Source organism: Chironomus tepperi, unplaced genomic scaffold, assembly GCF_022539635.2.
Source record: "Chironomus tepperi strain 1889 unplaced genomic scaffold, CSIRO-AGI_Ctep_v1 contig_335, whole genome shotgun sequence".
Lineage (NCBI taxonomy): Eukaryota > Metazoa > Arthropoda > Insecta > Diptera > Chironomidae > Chironomus > Chironomus tepperi.
In genome coordinates this window covers 2,372,136-2,396,918 of record NW_027226457.1, presented here as the reverse complement: position 1 = coordinate 2,396,918, position 24,783 = coordinate 2,372,136, and the positions used below count along the sequence as shown (strand labels likewise).

Below are 24,783 nucleotides of genomic sequence, written 5' to 3'. Positions count from 1 at the left end.
ATCATTGCTTGGAAAAGCAAACAATAAATGTTCATTCCAGATGTGTGTTCAATAAATTTTGTCACATTTCTCACTCATATGAGTATTAAAAAAACAATTTTTTAGTAGAGAGTCGGCATCTGTAGGCAACGACATTTTATACTAATATTATTCATCCTCTGATAGAAAATAATTTAACATTTTAAATACTTTTTTAGATCCATAGATGAGAATGCATGGAAATATCAGCATAGGAAGTAGTAGGAGCAATTTTAATAGACGAGTAACACGAATGTTCCGTAATCGTTTTGTAGATTTATGTTTATCACTTTGTGTAGCCGTGATTATTTTTATAATTTATAAGAAATGCTTTAAATCACAGCATTATGAAGCTGGTATGGTACGCGAAGAGAAATACACTATTGGATCTGACAATCAGAAGTATGTGTACCATCAAAAAATGCCATTAATATTCATTGGTGGAGTGCCACGTTCAGGAACAACATTAATGCGCGCCATGCTTGATGCTCATCCAGAAGTTCGATGTGGACAAGAAACTCGCGTGATTCCACGAATGCTAGCTTATTATAACAATTGGCTCAACAGCGAAAAAGAGTCAATGAGACTAGATGAAGCGGGTATAGACCAAAAAATTCTTGCTAATGCTGTTGCACAATTCTGTTTGGAAATTATTGCAACTCATGGCGAACCCGCAAACAGACTTTGCAATAAAGATCCAATTACTCTTAAATATGGCGTAACATTGTCAGAATTATTTCCAAATGTAAGTAGTGCTGGTATAAACATTTTGTTTATTAGGGGTACGTGGACTAATGATGTCACATCGAAGTCAGGTCTGGATTCCATCCTCTCAAGATTTTGATGAGAAGAACATCAGATTCTGATCCTGTATCTCAGAAAATAGAGCTTTAACTCCCTCCTCCTCAAAATCTGGACATCATTAGTCAACGACCCCTCTTTGCATTCTCAAAGTCTTCTTTATCCCGTAGATGAAAGCTATTTTTATGGTTCGTGACGGACGTGGAACAGTTCACTCCATAATTTCACGTAAAGTCACAGTAACAGGATTTGATTTAGATAATTATCGTGCTAGCATGATAAAATGGAATCGTATGATAAAGACAATGTTCGTACAATGTGAGTTGCTTGGCAATGATAAATGCATGATTGTACATTATGAGAAGCTTGTGCTGCAACCAAAGGAAACGATGAATAGCATTTTGAATTTTCTCAATTTGCCATGGAATGAGAATGTCTTACATCATCAAGACTTTATTAATAAGTCACATGGGATTGCTTTATCAAAGTAAGCACATAGGTTGCCTTGGAGATGCACTTCAAGATAATTTTATATATTTTAAATTTATTCACATCTCTACCTACTTCCATCCTCACACTTTGCTATCTTTTTGCTTTCTTCTTTTCACGCTCACACATTTACCCAAAATACACAAAAAAAAGGGTGGAAAGGTCGTCAGATCAAGTGATTAAAGCAATAAATTTGGATGCTCTTTCAAAATGGGTTGGAAATATTCCGCAGGATGTCGTTGATGAGATGGCGAAAATTGCTCCAATGTTACAGATTTTGGGTTACGATCCGTATGGAAATCCACCGAATTATGAAGCTGCTAAAATGAAAATTGACGCTGATTTAATACAAAATTATCCTGGAAGGAAGAGACCGAACAGACGAAAGCGTACGGATGATAAACATGACATTGAGTAATAACACGCATGAAATTTTCAATTTATTTAACAAATAAAAGGAACAATATCCTTTTTGTTGTGTCTCTTTATTATCCATTCTTCTTTTTTTGTTTAATTTGATAAAAACTGATTCATTTTCTTCATGATTTATTAATTTAGTTTAGTACATAATAATCTGTCCACAGCAGTTATTATCATTATTATTATTATTTACCTCTTTGTATAAATTCTAATTTGTGCAATAATGCAATTGTTTTTGTTTCAAAAAAGTATATATACCTAAAAAGATACAATCGATATTTGACTTTTGGAAATTTATAATTGAAATTATTTATAGGGGCTGGGGTGGGATTAGGATTTGCTTAATTATCCATAACTACTATTTTGCCACATTTCTATGTTTATGGATGATTTATTGATGCCTTTAAAAGTGATTTTAAAGCTTAATATGGTAAAATTGCGCTGACGATGAGTTATATGATGAGGAGTTTGATAATCCTAATTGATTTCAGACATTAGCTGGATTTATTGCCTTAGTCAGTAAACGGTAAAATTCAAGTAATTATCTAGGATTCGATCAAGAATCGCAGGTCTTCATTTTCTGCATTCTAGATGCGTAGACTTGCAGTTTTGGACTGTATATTATAATTCGTCCAAGGAAGCAGACTTGCAATTATGGACAAGTCTCACAATTTTCTAAAGGAAAGAGTGGACAAAAATACATTATAACTACTTAAAGGAATTGTTGATCTGACAGAGTGAGACTTGTTCCTTCCACTGATTTATCGAAGGTTACTCGACCATATGGCAAAGTGCCATTCATAAATTATACATTTTCTGTATCTTCTTTACTACTATATTCCCAATGATATACCGTTAAAAAACCATTACAAGAATCCAATTCCATTACAGGTATGTTAATATTCAGTTAATGACTAATTCTAATGTATTTTTGTTCACTTGGGGTTTCTCTGTCTGGACTGGAATTTCGTTGGAATTCAATTTAGATTTACCATTTTCAAGCTCAAAATTAATATTAAAGGCATATTTTAAATGCCAAATAGTAGTTTATGGATAATCTGGACAAATTTCATGACGTTTATAAAATTCCAATTCATTGACCACGACATCTAGTAATCTATGAATAGTGGAGCTCAAAGTCGACTCGAATTTTAGAGCCTTGATTCAACTTTTGCTTATAAAATCCGAGTCGACTTCAAACTCTGATAAATAGGATGTCCATTACATTCTTTGACAAACTTAATCATTAGTCCTAATTTTGACTGGGTTAGGTATGGTAAATGATTGTGATCTTGACATTATCCAGTTTTTGGTCCAACAAGTAAGCAATCCATGAAATTGTCCAAAAATCCTCAAAAAGTCAGTTAAAAAAATCTTTAAAAATTTCCATAATTCAAATTTTCAATTTAAAGAATTTCGTAATAAATTTTAAGTATCGCTGGTTTTTTATGTCTTTTCTCACAGTTCTTGTGGTGTCTGTAATTGTGGAAAACTTTTTTCCCACATTAAATAATAGCATAATGCAATCTACACGAAGCTCTTGTTAATATTTCATCCTCCATTTGTTTTTCATACTCTATGCTGCTTCTTATACTTAAATTTAATTAATATTTAATATTTATGCTCATAACATAATTCATTTTGTATGTACATAAAACATAAAATGTTTTCACACTTCCTTGCACTTTTGAATAAAAGATTTAATTTATTAAACATATGGAAAGATGTCTTAAGAGCTTCATGTTGTCTATTCTATTGTTGCTGTTATGTTCTTGTCTTGATTTTTGTTGCTGTATATTCAATAAAGTAGAAAAAAAATGAAAATTATTCAAGTGTGAACATTAAGTGGAAACATAAAAACTTTATATCTCATCATCATTAATTTCTCTTGATTTTTCCCCACATCTTAGTAAAATCTTTATGCTTATTGATGTATTAACACATACTTTGGATAAAACTTTTACATTCCTCATAACTTGTGTTAATGACAATGATGTGGGGATATGAAGCAACTTTTTTTGATTGTAGAAAATGTGTTCTGGGTGATTAATTTAAATTTTGGATATACATATGCTCAAAAGATTTGGATCCTTACAAAAAAATGTGTGTTGGAATCGATTATTTTAAATTAAAGTAACGTGATCGCGTGTAACATGCTGAATTCATGAGTTCTAAAATTAAACAGTTTTTTTTCTTTTGTTATATAAACAGGCTCAAAAAGAAGCCTTGCCAAAATATGAATATGAATATTGAGCTAAAACGAACATAGCAAATTTTCGCACATCAATATATTCAAATGAAAGAAAGGTAAGTAAATTTCTGTAAGGAGTTGTTCATTAGTGACATCAAAAAGTAAAAGTTTATAGTCTAAAGCTTGGACGACATCCCTTAAATCGCTACATATCAGGCTTAATGCAAAAAAAAATTTCAATAAAGACTAAAATAGGGTTCAGCCAAGAACCACAGACCTGTGGCTTTAGACCGTACCTATAAACAGTCGTGCGTTTTTGGTCTGCAAGACTGTATTTTTGGACGAACTCTAAAAAAAGGATGGTTTAAATATCCTCCTGATTAAATTAGCCAAATCAGACTAAGAAGGCTAAGAATTGACCAAACTAGTAAGGACAAAAAGTTCTACGCCTGGTCTAATCAAAATTACTAGTAACTCAACTAGTAGACAGTCAATAAATTGTATTCAAAGTAATACAACAATGTTGCTCATACTGTGTCACGTGCCACACTAGTGTGAAGTTGAAATATTTGGGAATTGCCACTAACCGCATGTGGTTTTGGTCGTAGCTTACTACTAACGTATGCCATGACACAAAAAAAGCTTTGGACAACACTGTAACACAACTACAGACACCCCAAGTCCTAGTCATAGTATCACAGCTACTATTTTTAGAGAAAAAGGAAGTTGATTTTCCATCTGATTACCCTTCCCTCTACGACTACGTCACTGCTATTATTGATGTTCATCACAATTGAACGACTCCCATAAGAATAACAATTTCTCGTTTTCAAATCAGAACTCCATCAATCTTTGAGGAAAGGCTGCAAACATTTTAAATTCATTCTCTGAGAATCGGAATCGACAGCATAAATTTTATATTCATTTTATTGTACAAATAATTATAATTGCTATTGTTCCTGATTCTCATGACACTTTTCCACAGAAAAAGTCTGTCAAACTCTTTCAAAGCTTGATGAAGCTCGGTTTCAGCAATAAAAACATTTTTCATATTATTTTAACTATTTTTGCACCAATTAAAAATTAACATTCAACATTAATTATGTATGTCATTTAAACATTCTAAAAAATTAATAAAAAATTATTTTACGGCTGTCATTTCATTCCTTCACTCACTGTACATACAATTTTGTGTATGCGGGGTTCTCTGAGTAAACTTATTGTGTATTTTATTTATTTCATTCATTATCTTCTCCTTTTTAGCGCATTTTTGAAATTTTTTTCAAAAAGGTAGCTTATTAAATCACTTTGTTCGTTCGGCTGTTCGGGCGTTCGGCTGACGTTAAAAACTTTTTAACTAGACATCGTAGAGAGCTCGGAATGGTTTTAAAAGATCAGTTCCATAAAGTTATTGCGGCGCCGGGCATTTAAAACTTTCAAATCAACACATAAATACTATAATTAACAATTTTTCATTTTCATATACAACAACAACAAAAACAACAACACGTTTTTTCATTGTTTTACAGTGTTTTTCAATGTTTGTTGATGTTTTTACAGTGTTTACTGAACAATGTTTGAATTTTTTTTGACCGTTATAGAGTTTGAATTATGAAAATCCGTTAAATGATGAAGTTCTTAAATTTGTGGAAGTTTTATATGGATCTTGTTTTTAAGATCTGGAAGTGACCTGGATCTTACTGGATCTTGGTTTTTAGGTCTGGAAGTGACCTGGATCTTACTGGATCTTGTGTTTTAGGTCTGGAAGTGACCTGGATCTTACTGGATCTTGGTTTTTAGGTCTGGAAGTGACTTGGATCTTACTGGATCTTGGTTTTTAGGTCTGGAAGTTACATGTATCTTACTGGATCTTGGTTTTTATATCTGAAAGTGACCAGAATCCTACTGGATCTTGTTTTTAAGGTCTGGAAGTGACTTATTAATCAATTACTGATCGCTGGGACAAAAATGCGCTTAAGTCCCTCGATCAATAACACGAGGACTTTTGTAATTTTTTTTGTGTCGTCACTATGCATTGTCAAGTGTTCTCTCAACTTTTCCTCTCATTCTGCCTTTTTTTTCATTTTCATCAGCATGCATCAGAAGTTATTCGACTTTCAAAAATTTATGTGAGATTTTAAATATTTATTCGTATAAGGAATGGAAGCTCTATGCAAATGTTTTAAGTTTTATTGAGATCATGACTCTTTAGGATTCATTCATTTCAGTGCTTAACAGAGTCTAGTTGACAAAAATACGTTGGAACTAGACATCAACTGGACATTAAGTTGCCATTGCTTAGTTCTAACATAATTTTGACTACTCGACGTCGAGTTGAAACTCTGATGGAAATCACAAGTATTAATGCAGGGGAGTAGGGTAATTTCAACCCCAAATCTTCTCCTCTGACTGTACCTTTTGTATTAGTGCTTTAAAACAGTCGATTAACATCCCGAGTAGACAATTTGACATAATTTCAAGTAAATAATTGGACATACGGTTGTCTAATGACATTTTCACCGGAGTATTCCATAAAATTCCATAAAATATGTCAGTACTCGACCGAAGGTGTAGTAATTAACTAGACATCATGTCAAGTTGTCAATTCGAGCTTGTTTTGTAATAAATATTATAGTAAATGCCAAAATAAAATATAAAAATAAAGGAACTTTAAAAGTAAATTTCACAATAATTTAAGTTTGACTCGTGGAGTCTTAAGTAGAAGCAGGTTAATTTAGGAACGAGCTTTAAGGTACAAGTTTGCTTCTAAGAAGCAAATTTTTCAACGATGTAAAGTTAAGCCTACGTTCTTATCAAATTGAGGATTACAGATACTCGGCATTTGAAGCTTTATTTCTGGGCCATAACAAATGTTGTTTCCTAGTAATAAGAGTTGCACCTACACATGACTTAAAGCCATGATTGCAAATTGGTATAATCTCCAATCCACAAAGATCGAGATTTAAAATAGCTTAAATTCTCAGTTAGTTCCAAGATTTAAGCACAGCAGAGCTCGAAGTCGAGTCGAATCAAATGGATTTTTTCATACAAAATCAGAATCGACTTCGAGCTTTGATTCAAAGCTTTAGTGCCATTACAGACTCCCAATCTGATTTGTCAAGTCATAATCTGTAAGTCCTCAATTTAGTAAGAACAAGAGTTCGACTTCCATCATTAATATTATCTCTCAAAAATAACACATACATAGTTGGCATGTGCCATAAGATTCGACGCTAATCTGACGACATTACTCATCATCTTTTTCCATATTATCTAATTAAGTATAAAAATCCAATTCCACGACTAATTTCCTCAAACATTAAAGTGCTAAACAAACTGAAAAAATCACAAAGTAAGCATGATCAAACGAAAATTAATTCCATAGACTGTGCTGAACTCAATTAGAACCGTCTAATCAGAAAAAAATGTTTGCTTAATTTTTTCTGCACGAATAAAAAAATTCTAGGTCACATGAAGTAACGCATAAAAGCTTCCATTCCTTAAGAAAACAAGAAAAAGATGAAAAGTTGTGAAAAAAGGCAATAGCAAGAAGAATGCTTTATATTCAGCTTCATCCAACAGGGAAATTGCAATTTTTCATTTTTAATTTTTTTTTTGTGCTTTTTTCCTTCTTTTCCGCTCACTTTATTTTATCGCATGTTTGCTTAATAGGAATGAAATAAAAAAGGAGGAAGTTGAATGAATGAATGAATAAAAAGAAATAAGCTCAAGCTAAACATTCAATATTTGCGAAGCATGCACCTCATCCTATTTTGCTATTTGACATTCTGTGTGTATGTGTGTAAGAAATTTTAACATGAGAGAGGAACGGAATGAAGGATATAAAATAAAAAAAAGTTGACTTTAAAATGAGGTCATGCTTCCTTCCGTATTTATTTAATTTCATTTCATCCACAACAGAACAGCAAAAAAAGACGAAAAATGTTAGAAAAAAAAATTATTTTATTTTTAAATTAAAAGGAAGATAACTCAGTCATTGCACAATATTAAGTTATACTTATGTATTTATACTTTTGTATTATTTATATAAAATAGAATAGAAACGTTTTCCTCTCTTTATATATATTATTATTATTATTTTCTCATATTTCTTTATTAAATTATGTTGTTTTTAAGCTCACCACACAATAAAACCTTAAAAACCTTTCCTTTTCCTTTACATTGACTGTAACTGATGTTCCTCTCATTTTTTCGTCATCACATGTACTTCCATCTTCACATATTGTAAAACATTTTTAATGTTTTTAGAGCATGACATTTTAAGGATGGCATAAAAAAAATGAAAAAAATTTTTTGTTGTTTTGTCGTCTATCCGTTCATATTGTTGTCATTGATTGTAAGTTTTTTTTTTTTGGGGAGGATATAAAAAGGAGAAAAATTTGTTTACTCATTCACTTCATCACGTCCTGTCGTTGACGTCATTTGCATTGTCATCCTGATTATTATCATCGTTTTCCTCGACATTTTCTTCATCACGCTTCAGCAGCTGCTGTACTTTGTGATCCCATAACTTTTGATTATTTTTTACCTAGTGATGGTTGGAAAGGAAAGAAAGCGAAATCAAGCATGAAAATGTTGTAATATGGTAATCATTTGAAATTTGCAGTAATATTCACACGTATAATTTAGGGATTGTTCGTTTATGACTTGTAACTAGAGACATCAATAAAGCGATCAAATTCTCTGATTTGAACAACATATTGATTGACATCACTAGTGAACGAACCTTAAACGTTGTCAGAATATTCAATATTCACCTTATTCGTGTTTTCCTTAACAACCTCATCAGCACTACCGTAATTTGGGGGATTTGCATATGGATCATAGCCTAAAGTTGAAAGCATTGGTGCTAAATTTGCCATATCTTGAACAACATCCTCGGGTATATGGCCAACCCATTTTGTAAGGGCCTCTAAGTTTATTGGCTTAATTACTTGATCTGATGATCTCTCGACTCTAAATAGGGAAATCAATAACTGTAAAATTTTATATTCAATTATGAGGTTGAACTTACTTGGATAAAGCTACACCATTTTCTTTATTGATAAAGTCTTCATGGTGAAGTACGGAATCGTTCCAAGGTATTTCTAAAAATTCTAATATTTCTTCCATCGATTTTTTCGGTTGAAGGACAAGCTTTTCATAGTGAACCATTAAGCAACGGTCTTTGCCTATCTCTTTACATTGATCGTGCATTGTCGTGATAGCTTGATTCCATTTTTGCATACATTGACGATAATTTGTTAAATCGAAACCTGTTATAGTAACTTTCCTACTTATTATTGAATGAACAGTACCGCGACCGTCACGAACCATAAAAATAAATTTTGCCTGATGATGATAAGAATAGAAATAAATGGGAATATGAAGTCGAGTCGAGTAATAAAATTGTAAATTTGATTCGTGTAACTTACATTTGGAAACAGTTCAATAACATATGAGCCCATTTTGAGCGTCAGTGGATCTTTATTACATAACCTTGGCGCAGGATCGCCATGTTTTGCAATAATTTCTAAACAAAATTGTGCAATTGCACTGTTAAGCACCTCTTTATGAATTCCTGCCTCCTCAAGTCTCATTGATTCTTTCTCTGATTTCATCCAATGTGAACGAAGTTGTAAGATCCTTGGAATCACACGTGTTTCTTGTCCACATCGTACTTCAGGATGTGCGTCAAGCATCGCACGCATCAACGTCGTACCAGAACGTGGGACACCGCCAATAAATATAAGTGGCATTTCTCGATGGTAAACATATGTTTTCTTATCTGATCCAGTCACAAACTTCTCCTCACGAATCATTGAGCCAGGATCCTCACGAAATAGACATGCCGGCCGGAGAACATTTGTCTTAAATAGTAACATAAGTAGTGTGAAGAAGACAAGTCCTCCAATTATTATAGTACGACGGTTTCTTGGCAGTCTCATGGCTTTATTACTAATTAATTTGATATTATCGTCCTTCGGATAAAGCATTTATTTTCGTTGGGAGATAAAAATTTATATCCAATTGATTGTTCCTCGTCCTAATCGAATATACAACAGCCAAATAACTTTCTATGCTCTCTTCTGTTCCTTTTTTTTCGTTGTAATAAAGTACAATTCAATTAAATCCTAATTGAAACAATGACAATGACGATGATGAACGTTAAATGCCAATAATTGGAATAGTCTAGCAGTGGTAATATGAAAAATAAAGTTATATTCTTTCTCTCGTTCCTCACTTGAGCTTTTCTGTTGAGCGTACGATGGACACAGAAATTAATTTTTCTTTCCTTCCCCTTCCTTACTGCCTATGTGAAACAAACTGCTGTTTTACCCAAAGGTCAAAATGGAATCGAAGTGAGTTTCTTCTTTATACTTCTTGTTATGTCTTGTTGATTCAGGATTCAATGGGAAAAAATGGCAAAAGTAAGAAAGTTTTTTTTGTTGGAAGTGAAGGAATAAGATGAAACAAGGCGTTTATATAGATATGAGAAAAAGTAGAAAGGCGTTGCGTGTTGGGTCGATTAAATAAACTTGACGGAGTCAAAAAGGATATCCTTTGATTAATATCTCTCTTTTTTCCTTAATATATCTCTATTCACATAAGATTATTGTTACCTTAAAATCCTAAATATCAATTTGTTGGAAAGGAAATAGAAAAAAAGAAGGAAATCAGAAAAGTGTAAAGCAAAAATAATCAACAATTAATTATTATGTGACTTGCTTCCCCTATTTATTTTGACTTTTTTTGCCTGTGCATCTTTTCAAATTATTTACTTGGAAGGATACAATATTAAAGAAGACATATTTATTGAAAGAAGGAAGGAAGAAAATAATATTTGGTTGCTATGCTTTCTTGGATTAATGACTAATGCCTCCTTTCATGGCTATATATATATATTTTCGGTACGAAAAGATAAGCTAATTGGGGTTGTGGAATTGATAGTGTCAGCTCAATGGATCTTGAATATGAATTGGAGACATAAAGTCTTCAGAGTCCAATATTAAGTCACGCTCCTATTAAAGCTAAAAATGCAATTGATCAAAACGAAGCATTTCCATCAAATAATCCCCAAGAGAGCTTGTGATATTAATTTACGAAATTTGAGAGCCAACACACCAGAAAGGAAAATTAATTTGCGTGTCAAAATCATGAAATTTGATGCAACGAATGGTCTCCGTAGCATTTTTCGAAGCACAAGTCAGCCGTTCAAAATTAATAATATCATAAGGATATGAGTTAAGTGATGGGAGAAAATTCAATTAACATCAACATATTATATTGTTATATAAATAGGACGAAAAATAAACGTGTATAAAAGTGTGATTGTTCAGGTAGGAAATTAACTTACATCACATTGGTTGACGTGTTCATGATGACATGATTTAATTTTCATGCGCTTCAAGCTTCATTTTCATCATCATTTATGGAATGGACAGCATCATCAGTCGTACAAAAATAATGATTATAGCTTTCTATCTATAAGCTCACACTCCTGTTGATGGTAATTTATGTTCTGTCTGTTCCTCTCTTGTGTGTCTGTTTTTTTTTTGTGTTCACGTGTAATGATGGTACGGATGGTTATAAAACAAAACGGACGATGCTGTTTTTTTTGTTCTAATATAGATATCAGAGATGAGGATTGTCGCATAAAAAAAGGAAGGAAAATGCTGCTGTCGCAAACAAAAAAGACACGAGTTGAAAAAGAGAGCGGATTCTGAAAAGAAAAAAAAAATAAATTAGACGATTAGAATGGTCGACACGTTGCAAAGTCATTCATTTCCATTTTTTTTGGGGAAGGACAATATTTTTTTTTCTGGTCTGTATTTCTCCTCAATTAAATTATAATTTGATTCCGGTGCCATTCGTTTTTAATGTAAAATAAATTAAACAAGAATTGTTGGAGCAAATGGAACCAGATGATTGCATGAAATTAAATAGAACAAAGTGTGAAGTAAGAAAAGGGTTGACAGCTTTCTTTCCTGTTCTCCCCGAACAATTTATTAGCAAAATGCGAAACATTTCTTGGTAGGGACGTTCGTAAATGATGTCAATTTGGTGTTTTGGGCATTTTCATGTTTCCCTCCCCCTGGTATCACTATGTGTCACTTCCACACAAAATAGCAATCTTAACTTTAGATGAACGTCACTCATGAACGAACCCTAAACAAAATAAGAATGAGCACGACTTAGAAGAGGTGAGACAAAAGGAATTCTTGAGGGTTTTTTAAGACGTTTTTCTGAGAAGTAGAAGTAAGAGACCCTATATATATTTTAATTATTCAAAGTATATCGCGTGCAGCTAAAAGCTTCTAAAGTAAAGAGCTTTCAAAAGCTTCTCGAGAAGGAAAATGAAATATTTTAATTATGTAACTTCATCTCCCGTCTTGCTGCTGTTCCCATAAGACTTTTTAGAAGGGAACTTTTTCTTTTCTATATCCTCATAAGGCACCGAAAGAGATAAATATAAATATGTATATGAGCACATAAAAATCACACTTGATCCACAACGCAGTGCGACAAAAAATCCTTAAAAGCAACTTACAGTCGTGTAATATTTAAATGAGCGGCACGTAAAATCATGTAAATTAATGCAATTTAAATACTTTTGTCATTCTTATAAGCTTCTCGTACCTTTTTTTTCTTATTCGACTCCCTCCGTTTGCCTCCACATCCAACTAACTTTTTCAAATGAATTTTTTACACTAAACGATTTACAAAATTGAATACAATTAAGTACGAAAACTTTATGTACGCTGTATTTTCAGCAGTGTTAAATGGTTCCACTTTGTATTCATGAAAAAAGAAAAAAAGAAATGAATAAACGTAAAGGTATTATTTGCCAACAGCAACAATTTAATTTTATTATATTCTTCCCCAGGGGCGGACACGTCATTTGAAAATTTATAGTACAATATGTAGCACAAAAAAAGCTCCGAGGCATTGAGAAAATCATCAAACTGAGATTTTTGTTCGTTCAATATTTATCGTCAATATTCAATATTATGGGAAATAGGATTTTGTTAAACAAGAACAATAGGAACGTGCCTATAAATACAAAAAAGGGAGTCTCACCCTTGAGTTCGTCTCGCAAATGAGATTTAAAACGACAAAAGCAAATTAAATTGCTGTTTTTTCGTTATCGCTTTATTTTTATTATTTTAAATAAGGCCAGTCACCGAATTAATTGCCATGTCCACGAAAAAATATAACTGAATGAATAGAATGAAAGCGAATTTTATTTATATTTTGTTCCACACACAGCATAAAGAAGTAAATAAAGCAGAAAAAATCATTTCATAATGTCATATTGTTGAGCGTAGACGGAAAATTTACATAAGTAAGCAATTATATTTTATGGAAATGACGCATTTTGCATGTTTCAGTACAATTACATCAAAAGGATATGAAGATCAAATGAGATATGCAGATAGTCAGTGGTATACTCGAATAGACCAACAGCATGCTGTCACTATATTCAGAAATATCACTAAGGTACCTAAAACAGAGGTCTCTTTGACTGTTGGGGTTAGCAAGGGGATGGTTGTGGCTAATTGTAAAATACTTTAGGAAAAAACCGTTAAAATCGGGTCAAATATTAACTGTAGCTAGTTAAAAGCTAGTCGAAAGTTAGCTGTTTTCAAAAAGTCAGGAGACAGACACGATTATTTGAGGTAACTGACCATAACATACAATATTGATCTAATCTGACCATTTACGCTAAATTTCACCCCTTAAAGTATCTGATTACAGCATTTACACCCTCGCACAGTCATGGACGTCACAAGTAACTCATAAAAGCCATTAACAATTAGCGCATACATGTCTTTGTATTCACAATAAGCTTAAATGAGGTTTAAGAAGATTAAAGCAAATCGAAATTGATTTTGCTGCTCAAAAAAAAAGTATGTTTCGCTAATAACAAGGGATCAAGTTACAAATTACTGTGAACTTAATGACCAAAACTGGTGACATCAACACGTCCACAATGTAATTTTAAATTAAATAATGTCATTTTCCATAAATGACCAAATAATTTATGTGTTCTAATGGATGACAAGTTTATCATTTATATCAGTCTGTCTAACAATTTAGTCATTATAATGAACATAAATTTAAATAGCAAATCGTTCCTGATAATTTCACAATAATGGTAATAATTTTTGTGTTAATATCACAGTGCTTAACTCAACAATTTACAGTACAAGAATTATTATTCAGCATTTTTCACTTTTTTTGTGTATTTCCATTAAATTTTCAGTTTTATTAAATTTTTAATTCCTTAATTTCAGTTAAGTAGCAAACAACAAAAAATATGAATTTTCATACTCTGTTCTGTTTTTTCTCTCGTGAAGGCAATGATGGGCGGAGAGCTTTAGAGAATGAAAATTAAAAAAGCATTCTGATGATTGCTATAGAGTAGGAACAGAACAAAAAAAAAGTTGAGATAGAAATTGAATGTGAAATGTTGAGTGTACACAATAAATTGTTAGCGATATGGGATGAGACACATTTCGATGAAAACGAAGATTTATGCTCGAAACTGAATACGGGAATTCATAAATTCGAATGAAGTAAGGCAAGGAAAAATGAAAATAATGGAAATCAATTTACACGAGAAATTTTCATTTTCACTTTTATACAATAGATCTCAGTATATATATATACAGATTCAATGGATCTAACTCTCTGTAAATTACCCGTAATTTTATAGCTTGTGCTATTTTCTTCTCTTGTGGAGTGCCATTGTAAAGTTTTTCTTTATTATGTTACTGTGTGAATGAGGGAAATAAAGAAAGAACGAAGAAAAAGCATAAAATAAGAGGAGAGGAAGTCGAGGATTGAAATAAAATAAATAGAAGCAGGGATCAACGGCAATTTCTACTGTTTGTGACGAATGGAACTGTCGTAGATTACAATTTGTATAAATGAAGATTTAAACAATATTTGATGTAATTTTACCGACCTTAAAATTAATTATCCTCTACTATACACAATGGACAGATTGAATTTTTGATGAAGTTCGGGATTTCATGAGATTATTTCATTCTATTCCTATTCCATTGAATGTCGGATGTTTACCTAACTTCTCAGAATATTTAAGATGATGAAAATTAAAGGTACGGATTAAAGTCCTTCGAGAAGGGGATTTTCATAGAAGTATAGCTATTTTTGGAATTAGATTTTCAATTCACAATGACTTGACTGTAACTAAGAACTGCTTTTTTTATGACGTCCAGAAAAAAGGTAGATGGACCTTTTTTTGTAAAGCTTGAAGTCGTCGACCCGAAATTTATATGGAATTGAGTTGACTTAAGTAGATTGTTCTGTATAGAATTTCCTGTAATTGGACATAGTCTGAGAAGCTTTTGCAGTTTTGAAACATAATTGTAGATATGATCTTTGAGTCGAGCGATTCTAAAGCTCAAAGTTCGAATCTATGGTAATCCAACAACAACAGAATTGCCACAAAGATCCAGATTAAGCATCTATACCAGTGATGGGCAACCGGTGTGCTAGACCACAAATCCACTTAGGTATGCCTTATCACAAACAAGATTGCCCCACCTTTTTTCTGTACCCTTTAAACCACGATCCAGCTCAATATAATCAATAGCTTCCCTAGAAATGTAGAGCCCTGCAACAAAAGTAATTCATTTTATTGAATAATTCGAAAACTTTTTCCCTATAAACTCTTTTCCCATAAATATTCTTCCTCAACTTTTCAACAGAGGAAGTAAAACCTTTAAATTATTATAAAAAGCGCTTGCAAGCTCCTGCTGTTTTCGATCGACAAAAAAGTAGAAACACAACAAGCACGCACTGCTAATTGCACAAAACAAAAACATGGAAAATATGTAAAATCACTTTTAAATAGACATACAACCGCGGCTTGGTTGTAAACAAGTAAGTGAGATATATAGAAAATCCCTTTGTGTACATAATTTCCCTCAAATTAATGGAAATTCCATGAAAAAGAAAAGTTTATTTTTTCAACAAGAGCGTAGCGGAAACAAAAAAAGTTCCTTCAGACATTAAAGGAAGGAGTAAAAAAAAGTTTATTTTTCTTGCCACACCAGCATACATGCATAAGCCAGTTCGAGAGTTTGAATTTCACTTGAATGGTTAAGGGTTCGTAATTTTTTTTCATATTCACATGTGTACATTCCATTTATGCATGAAAATGTCTCTATGGTATAAAGGGCATAGAGTATATATACATGGCGTGGTGGAGAAATGTATACATCAGATAAAGAAAAGTTTAAAATGAATAATGCTACTTCCTTTGGGCTGTTGTTGTTGTAAAATGTTATCAACTGAACAAAAATTTTTTTAACAGGACCAAATATCCATAAATGTATACATTAAAGTTCATATAAATTTGTTGAAAATGTTGTGTATAACAAGTAGCAGCGGAAATTTCTCTTGTATGCTTTACTTAGTTGAAAAGGCAAAAAATAAGAAGGCAGAGAAAATGGGGAAAAAGGAAAATTTCCGGCATTTATAAAGTGGAAAAGTATCGAATAATAATACAAAAACTTGAATGGAGCCTTTGGAGCGTCCCGATAGACATTGCTTTCCTCCTTCTTTTTGCCGTTTCCTTTTCGCTATTCAACACCATTAAATTTTTTCTATTTTGTCGGCATATCTTTGACTTTTCATCATATTGTTGATATGGACGGAAGAATACGAGAGCAATTTCGCATAAATTCCTTTTTGGGGATTCAGTCAAAGGAGAAACTCATCCAATTTCATTGAACAAACTTTTTTTTCGTGTGAAGTCTGTCTCACTCTCACAATTTTCAACTTTTTTTTAGCTTTGAAGCTTTATTACGTTTACTGATGATATTTGGGTACGTGAAGAGAAGCCAAAAAGTGTACATGCACATTTCATGTACACACACATACATTTCGTATTGCGATTGAATGAAAAGGAAGTGGAGAAAAAAAATATAATTCAATGGTCATTGGTGGTCATAAAAAAGCCATTAAGCTAAGCGATAAATCGTCGAAAATATTGACATTGCCATGCCAACATCGAGTTTGTACATAGAAAGAAAATTGAAAGAATTTTAAGCTGTTTTTATGTTTTGTTTTGCTTCTATGCCAGTCTTTATTATGCATGCACATAAAAGGAGATTATCAGCATGTGAAAATCTACAAATATCAAAGGATGTGCCACGCAATATGAAAATTGCAAAGTTATTAATGTTGGATTTAATATATTTTCATTGAATGTCATGAGGCTGTCATTTATGGCTGCACGCAATTTATATGTTTTCAGTATTTTTAGCTCCTTATGGTGCTACCTTCCGCGCTTTTTATTTTTGTAACCTTGTCATTAGTTTCGAACACAAAAAAAGTTTCCGATAATTATTGGAAAAATTGTTGCCAAGATTTTGGAAACTTTGAACATGTGGCTTGAAAATGTATAGCTTTTGTGCCTTATTGTTAATATTTCTTTCTTCGTTTGATTCTTTATGATTCAGAAATTTCCAATTTTCGGTTCAGAATGAATGTAGCAGCAAAATGGACTAAGTATGTCAGTAGATTCGTGACTGGATAATTGAGTGCTATAGTTTTAGATGTGGGATAATACACTATATGCTGCTGATCGATGAGCATAGCCTGTCAAATTAAAAGCTTTTCTAACAGCTTTAAAATGCGTTCTCGTCTATCAAAAAGGAATAAATACTTAATATTTGTTTTGAACATTTTAATTCATAAATATTATGACTCCTTCAATGTTTGTAGCTAGATATCAATATCTTCATAAAAAATAAACGAATGTTTATGAGTTAATAAAAATCTGCTAAAATCAATATCGAACAAATATAAAAGTTTTAATGCCTAAGTTGAAAAGTGGTTTCATAAAATGTGAAACTTTTTATAAAGTCAGCAATAATTCAGTATAAAGGTATAAATCCATTTATGATTGAAAATCATTCGGGAATTAAAAAATAATTGAATGAAATGTCAAAATTGCGATTTAAAATTGCTTTTTTCTGCTTGAAACATAATTTTTCGTTGATAATATCAAGAACAAGTGGCTTTTTGAAAGCTTAGCACAAGAAAAAATTAAGAATTCTCTTGAAACTCTCAAAATAAATTTCATAAAAAACGTTTTTTTGAGATAATCATATTTTGTACGCTTTATGGCAATACTTAGGCATGCTCCATTGTATTTACTTTTATTTTAATAAAAAATCCTCAAGTAGGCCAATATTATTTTGCTACATATTTGCAGTAAGCACTTTTCTGTACCATCCAATTAAATTTAGAAAATACTTTTTCAAGTCTAACTCGTACGGGGCCATTCACTTATTAAGTAACGCGATAAATCGACTTTCTGACACCCCCCTGCGTACCAAAATCTCCTATGGACGTAATAAATGAACAACCCCTACTGATAAAATTCAATAAAAGGAGACGAATGTAATACGGCTGGGAGCTAAGAAAAATAAGAGTAACAGTTTGAACCTGACATCATATCACCTATCGATTCTTTACTTTTTCTTTCGTGAGCATGTATACACGATATCAAAATATATAAAAAATTCTCCTTGTTGATGGCAAAAAAATCGTAATCACTTTGACATTTTAATGAAATTTTCATCTGCCTCATAACATGATATAATATACATTATAGATATAAAAAAGGCAGAAGAAGAAGAAGGATGAAATTCTGAGTGTTTATCAATAGACATCATCACAAGTGCATTTATGTGGAATAATCATGTTGTTATTGAAAAAAAAGAAGTGACGAAAAAAAAAGTATGAGAAGGTTGAATGAGATGGAAGGAAAGACATATTCTTCTATATGAAGAGAGTTTAACAGACAGAATCCAATGAAAACATTTTTGTATGCCTTAATATCAGGAAAGGAAGAAATTTGTGTAGGTAATTTTTCGTAAACCATTGCTTCATTTCATATAAAAGAAGGATTCAACGAGCATATCAAGTCTACATATTAAGTGTTAATGATTTTATTCAGTCAGTGAAACAGCCTTACTATGTTAATACCATCCACAACAGCAGTAGCAACAACACAAAACTGCAAGGAACGATGAAAAAGAATAAGTTTTGTGAATGATATAAAAGCAGGAAGGAAGGATGAATGCATGGATGATTGTATAAAAGCGCCTCACAACTAATATAATTTCATTGCACATTCAGTTCTATTCTCTCCAAAAAAAAACTCATTCAATGTAAATCTCATTCACAATAAAGTGGAGGAAAAATGGAAAAGCGTCGGAAGGCTTCACATCCGTGAATATTTTTTCATGAACAAAGGAGGCGGAGAGTAAAAGAAAGTAAAGGAACTAGAGAATGATGTGAAATAAGAATATTGAAAAAGGATATGCAATAAATAACAATCAGCCTAATGCATACGAATCATAAGCATTTACCGACCAAATTTTCACATCTTCAATCATCTTTTTTTATGTACATCATGTGCATAGTTCATGCAAAGCATTCATGTCTTTAATTTAATTGAATTGAGGTTTTTCCAGGTCTTACCGTAAAATTTATTTATTCACAGCATTTGAATATTGTACAGCATGCATACAATAACAACAATGTAGGTAAAAATGTTTTGATATCGAACAATATCGGGGCTACTTTAACTTACTCACAATGATACTACTGAATTTGATATTCCATTAAATGTGTATTATATACACACATTTCCAAGCAATCTGAAATCCCCTTTCATAAATCTTTTTCTCACCTACATAGCAGACGTATCAAAAGGATCTGATGGGATTGTTCACATATTATGTTCAATTCTTATGACTGAAGGTTCATCAAAGCTGATTCAGATTTACTAGATGCTAACACATTTTATGGACGGATCCTAACCGAAAAGAAGGAAAAGATAAAAGTTTTTTTCTTCTTTTCTTATTCAGATTTCAAGCAACATGATACAATTTCGATATGAGAAAAAGCAATAAAGGCAGTATGCATAGAAGAATCTTGCCAATTTACTTCTCTTTTCCAACATTTGTCAAAAGAAATCTCTCTCATTCAGTTCAGAAGCACAAAAAAAGGGGAAGATTTAAGTGGATGTTTATATGAAATATTGTGTAAGTGATAATGCCATAAGCACTTTTCCTTCATTTCCATGAAAGCTTTTTGTCTTTTGAAAATTTCATGTTCCGTTAAATTTTAAATGAACTGTACTCAAAATGTGGGTGAGAATTCACGTGTGATAAAATGACAACATGTCGTAGACAGTAGTAGTGAATGCCACAAGAATTCTCTGCAATCATGTTGGAATTTTTGGTCACAAGACAGGCGGAACAGCACTCAATATAATTAAATACACATTCTGACTACACCTTTACTTGATAGCTTAAGCATTAAAGAGACCATGTCATGTACAATATTGAATAATTCAATAAATCCAAACTTATCCTCAGAAAATTTAAACTCAATGGCCGCACGTCCATCTTCCCCAAATAGCTTTATGAGTTTCTGTCACAAGAATAAATATAAATAGCACATATAAGTTGTTCAAAATGTAGAAAGATTCAGGGAGAAAATCCTTAAGCATAAATTTTATTACTACTTATAAGCAGATTGAGATACATGAAGGATGGCAATAATGTATAATGTTATAAACATACCCACATCAAAAAAAAAAAGACGAGAAAACGAAAAGAAAAGCGATTCGTCAAGATACAATCATCGTCATCATCATCATAAGAATAAAGCAGAAAGAAGAAAGACGTGAAGGAAATCACAATCAGATACACGATGTGTATTTTATGTATTGCCATATCTTCCTTAGTACTACTCTCTATCTTCTACATCTGATGAAACAATATTGTGCATTATGGAAAATTATGAAATGATTTCAATAACTGTTATCATTACATATAAACATATTTTTTCTCATATTCCAAGTACGGCTTGGATGATTACATGATGACATGAATGCGAAGTAGGGAGAAAGAGCAAAAATGATACAAAAACGACTATTGACTTGCTCGAAAATGGGGAGATAAAACTATTCTTGCTGTTATTGTTTCCATTCATGGGATATGATTTTGCTTCATGCGCTTCAACAAATTTTTATTTACTGGTACGACCGAAAAACATCTGGTATGAGTTCATATACTGATGCTATGACTGAGAAAACAGACAACAAATATGATTTGACTAAAGCAGTGATGGACAATTTGTGTATCTCATAATTTATATGAAGGTTTCAAGAACCGAATGTTTTATGCGGTTTCGGTCGAGGGCTGTCTTTGAAAAATAAAGGTTGCCCATCACTGGACTAAGAAGAATTCATAATTCCACTTATAAAGGCAGTTCATCTTCATTGTTTGTTCGGCACTTAATAAAAAAATTTGAAAAATATTTTCAGCATCTACTTTCCCAAAATGTGTACTTTTGAAGTAAATCTAAATAAATCAAGAATGTTTATTATCCCAACACTTGAAGCAAGAGGAAAACTAGCTACAGAATATGATTGTTTACAGCTAGAGATTATCAAAATAAGCAGAAAATTTAATTACCATATAAACAACAGGAAACTTAGTTATCGCATTTTTAATGACCATAGAGATTCACTCTTGATGATATATTAATTCAATCCTTAAACATGCTCAATTGCATTACACACTGCAATAGTTTTCTATTAATCCCCTCGAGGGACTTAATTTATATCATTGAATATTGAACAGCACACAACATTGTAACATTACTATAATTATCACGAATAATTGAAATTATCACTGACACAACAATAATTGAATGAGGAATCAATTAAAACAAATGAATTTTTTTTAATGGCTAGGACATTGTCTGATATTTTCCACTATCTCATTGGTTTAAGCAAATTAAACAGCCATGTTAAATTTATTTAACATTTTAAATCCTCGGTTAACATTATTTTATTTTTATTTAATGATACTCTGCCATTTATTTGCGGTAACTTCAAATGAAAGTAATTTAATGATGAGATATACTAAATAAATAAACCTGGAGAGGTTTGAGAGGAATTGAAGTTTATTTTTAAAATGTAATATCAGACTTCAATGAATTTTATAGGAAAACTTTCAAACTTAGTAGTTTGCAACTTCAAATGTATGGATTTATAGAATCATTTGTGCTTTCATGATTAAATTTTGGTGAAAATTGAACTAGTATTCAATGAAATTCTGTCAAATCAGGGACGTAGCCAGCTTCAAATGCCATACCCTGCCCCTTTTTGGTTAAGCTTCTGCCATCCTCTGACTACGCTCCTACCTCCCTCAGACTACGCTTCTGCCACCCTCTGACATCGTTCCTTCCTCAAATACCGCGACTTACGAATCATATCGTAGATTCACATAAGCAATAACCATGAAAATGAAAATCAATTCTCCAGGTAATTTGACTCCATCTAAGGGGTTAATTGAACGTAAAAACCACAAATTAAGACATTTTACGCTCATTAAAACTGATTCGGGTTTAAATTAAGATCTAAGAATACCAAAATTAAATTAATTTTAAGAACCAAAATTCATTTCCTTATTAACCATAAAATCATGAATTTATTCCCATCATTATTTTCCTCTTATGAAAGATAAGATTCTTATGAACAAAAGGAATTTTCCTTAATTTTTTATTAAAATATTTACCAAGTACTTTCCTAGAATTTATTTTCTCTTTGTTATAGCTTTACTTTCTCTTTTTTTCTAGCTAATAGCAATTTTGTGAAAACCTCTAAAAGAATTTAGATTCAAGATTTTTTTCTTGTTTTTTACAATTTTAATATTTTTTCATTACAAAATAAATATTTGTGAAGCAGCATGAAGGAAGAAATAGAAAATAGATTGAAATGAGGTACTTCCATCGTGTCCAATGACGCAAAATATACAAATATTTGTTTCAAATTCATTCCGTTTTCGCAATAATGTCGTCATTGTATTCAGATTCCTACATCAACTAGGTTCTATTTAAAGAAATCACGAAAATGCGAATGGAAATTGCTCCAAAAAAATAAATATATGAAAATTCATGATGGGAAAAAAATGTGCTGAATTTTATATGAATGTGTAATATAGAGGCTATGAAAATAAGCATTTGAATATTTTAGCGTAGATCCACTTAATATTAGTCTCATACATATATCATACATCTCCCTAAACTCCCATTGCCAGTCAACTCTCATGCTTTCGATGTTCATCTCATTGCGGGAGAGAATTGTCGACACAAATATTAAAAACATAAAACTCAATAAGCAAGTCAATATCAATAGAATGTACGGGTAAATGTTTACCTCTGTGTGTGTGTGCCTGTGTGTGTATTTGTTCATTAAATGTATCACTTTAGCAATTGTATGTAAATGATTATTGCTATTGTGCCATATTTATGCAATTTCGAGAATGAAATAAATACTTAATAGGTTCAGTTCTTTACATAAAATTTGACTATATACCTCACAATAGCTGCTAGCTACAAACATACAAAACGCTTTTTATCAAAAAAAGTTAACCCTCGTTTTATGATTGAGAACATTATTTACACAAAATTTCGGATAGAACAAACTAATTAAGACACCTGAAGTGTTATAATGGAGAGTCTCTCCATGAAATGTAACAAAATACATTAACGATATTGATAAAACCTTCATGTCGTGTCACTACTATTTACTTAACTAATGCTATTTTTCGTGTTTTCTTTCTGACGATAAATTGATTAAGTCAGTTCTAGCATGCATACTTTCATCAATTTATAGTGAAAATATTATTGAAGATAAAGGAAGGAACAAAAAAAAAAATTTCGCGATAAAGAAAAATTATTCAGTAATGTTAATTAATATTCCTTGTCGTCGTATGCTGCTTCTTCAATAACTTAATGATAAGGAAAAGTTGAAAGGAAAGTCGTCATGCTTCATTAGAGCAAGTAATTCTCTTTCTTGTAAACTTTTTTTCGTTTAACTTTCTTTCTTTATCTTTTTTCGTTACTGAGTTAAGGAGTAATTTTATTATTTTCCTTTTTTCAATTACTAGGGGTAATGCGGAGTTCATGCTGATGCCAATAATATCGAAATTTAATACATTTCCCTTTAGGAATGCAGATCTGGTTTCAATAAATCAGTTCGCTTATGGTTTTATTTAAGCTCAATTAAATTATCTTTCAAGGATGCATTAAAGATTATTAGATTTTGGAATGACTGTATGTGATGTCTTTCGTTGATGCCTCGGTTAATGCAGATAAGCTAGTATTGATAGTGAGATTGAATTGACATTATGCTCGTATTTTGTGCATTTTGTAACAATTTGATGTCAAGAATATGCTTCTAAAAGTGATAAGCCTGAACATACGGCTGATAATCTCGACGATTTTTTGTTTTTCAATAAAGCTATTACAAATTTAATTTAGACTTTAATTATGCATTATTGATTTTGGTATGAAAGACATTGAATATGGATTCCCAATATTACACATGGCATGACACCGGGTATTATCAATACAATGTACCTAACCACAATATGTGTGTCGCAAATCACACAAACCAAGTTGCCATAGGATAAAGCACATAGCACCCAAATTCAACTAGACTGTCCGTGTCGTTAGGATCGATTGACCGACATTCCAACCACTACGCTACTGCTGCGTTTTCGCTGTTTAATAATCACGACTAAATGTTCAGATATTATATCCAGGACATACGAAAATTCATTAAAACTTCCCTAATTGCAGATTCACAGAAACTCCCAGATTCAACGTAAATATTACCGGCAATTAATAAGTTTGCTAAGATTTTTAGAACCCTATCCTCTTGAAAATTACGTAATTGATGTAATGCCTTCCTTTCTTTCTTCTAATAATCCTCTTAGAAAAAGTTTTCAACTTAA

General features: G+C 31.8%; 2 protein-coding genes across 3 annotated transcripts in view; one reads left to right on the top strand and one right to left on the bottom strand.

Moving 5' to 3' along the window:
* The first annotated feature begins 41 nt into the window (after positions 1 to 41).
* Positions 42 to 1,799, top strand: LOC139093499 (protein-tyrosine sulfotransferase-like). Its single transcript, XM_070644234.1, has 4 exons — positions 42 to 121; positions 198 to 763; positions 990 to 1,306; positions 1,462 to 1,799. The coding sequence occupies exons 2-4, from the start codon at positions 206 to 208 to the stop codon at positions 1,724 to 1,726; spliced, it is 1,140 nt and encodes a 379-aa protein (XP_070500335.1). The 5' UTR covers positions 42 to 121; positions 198 to 205; the 3' UTR covers positions 1,727 to 1,799.
* The window catches only part of Tpst (tyrosylprotein sulfotransferase), a 30,120-nt gene continuing 6,919 nt past the window's right edge, over positions 1,583 to 24,783 (bottom strand). Inside the window, exons 1-6 of one of the 2 annotated variants that reach the window (XM_070644233.1) lie at positions 12,560 to 12,645; positions 11,277 to 11,642; positions 9,355 to 10,551; positions 8,955 to 9,271; positions 8,698 to 8,896; positions 1,583 to 8,468 (exon numbers count right to left, since the gene is read on the bottom strand). In XM_070644233.1, the coding sequence (XP_070500334.1) occupies positions 8,340 to 8,468; positions 8,698 to 8,896; positions 8,955 to 9,271; positions 9,355 to 9,915 (1,206 nt within the window). In that variant the 5' untranslated portion in view covers positions 9,916 to 10,551; positions 11,277 to 11,642; positions 12,560 to 12,645 and the 3' untranslated portion in view covers positions 1,583 to 8,339. Of the gene's footprint in view, positions 8,469 to 8,697; positions 8,897 to 8,954; positions 9,272 to 9,354; positions 10,552 to 11,276; positions 11,643 to 12,559; positions 12,646 to 24,783 lie in introns of those variants that run through there. The other variant, XM_070644232.1, reaches the window with a different exon arrangement.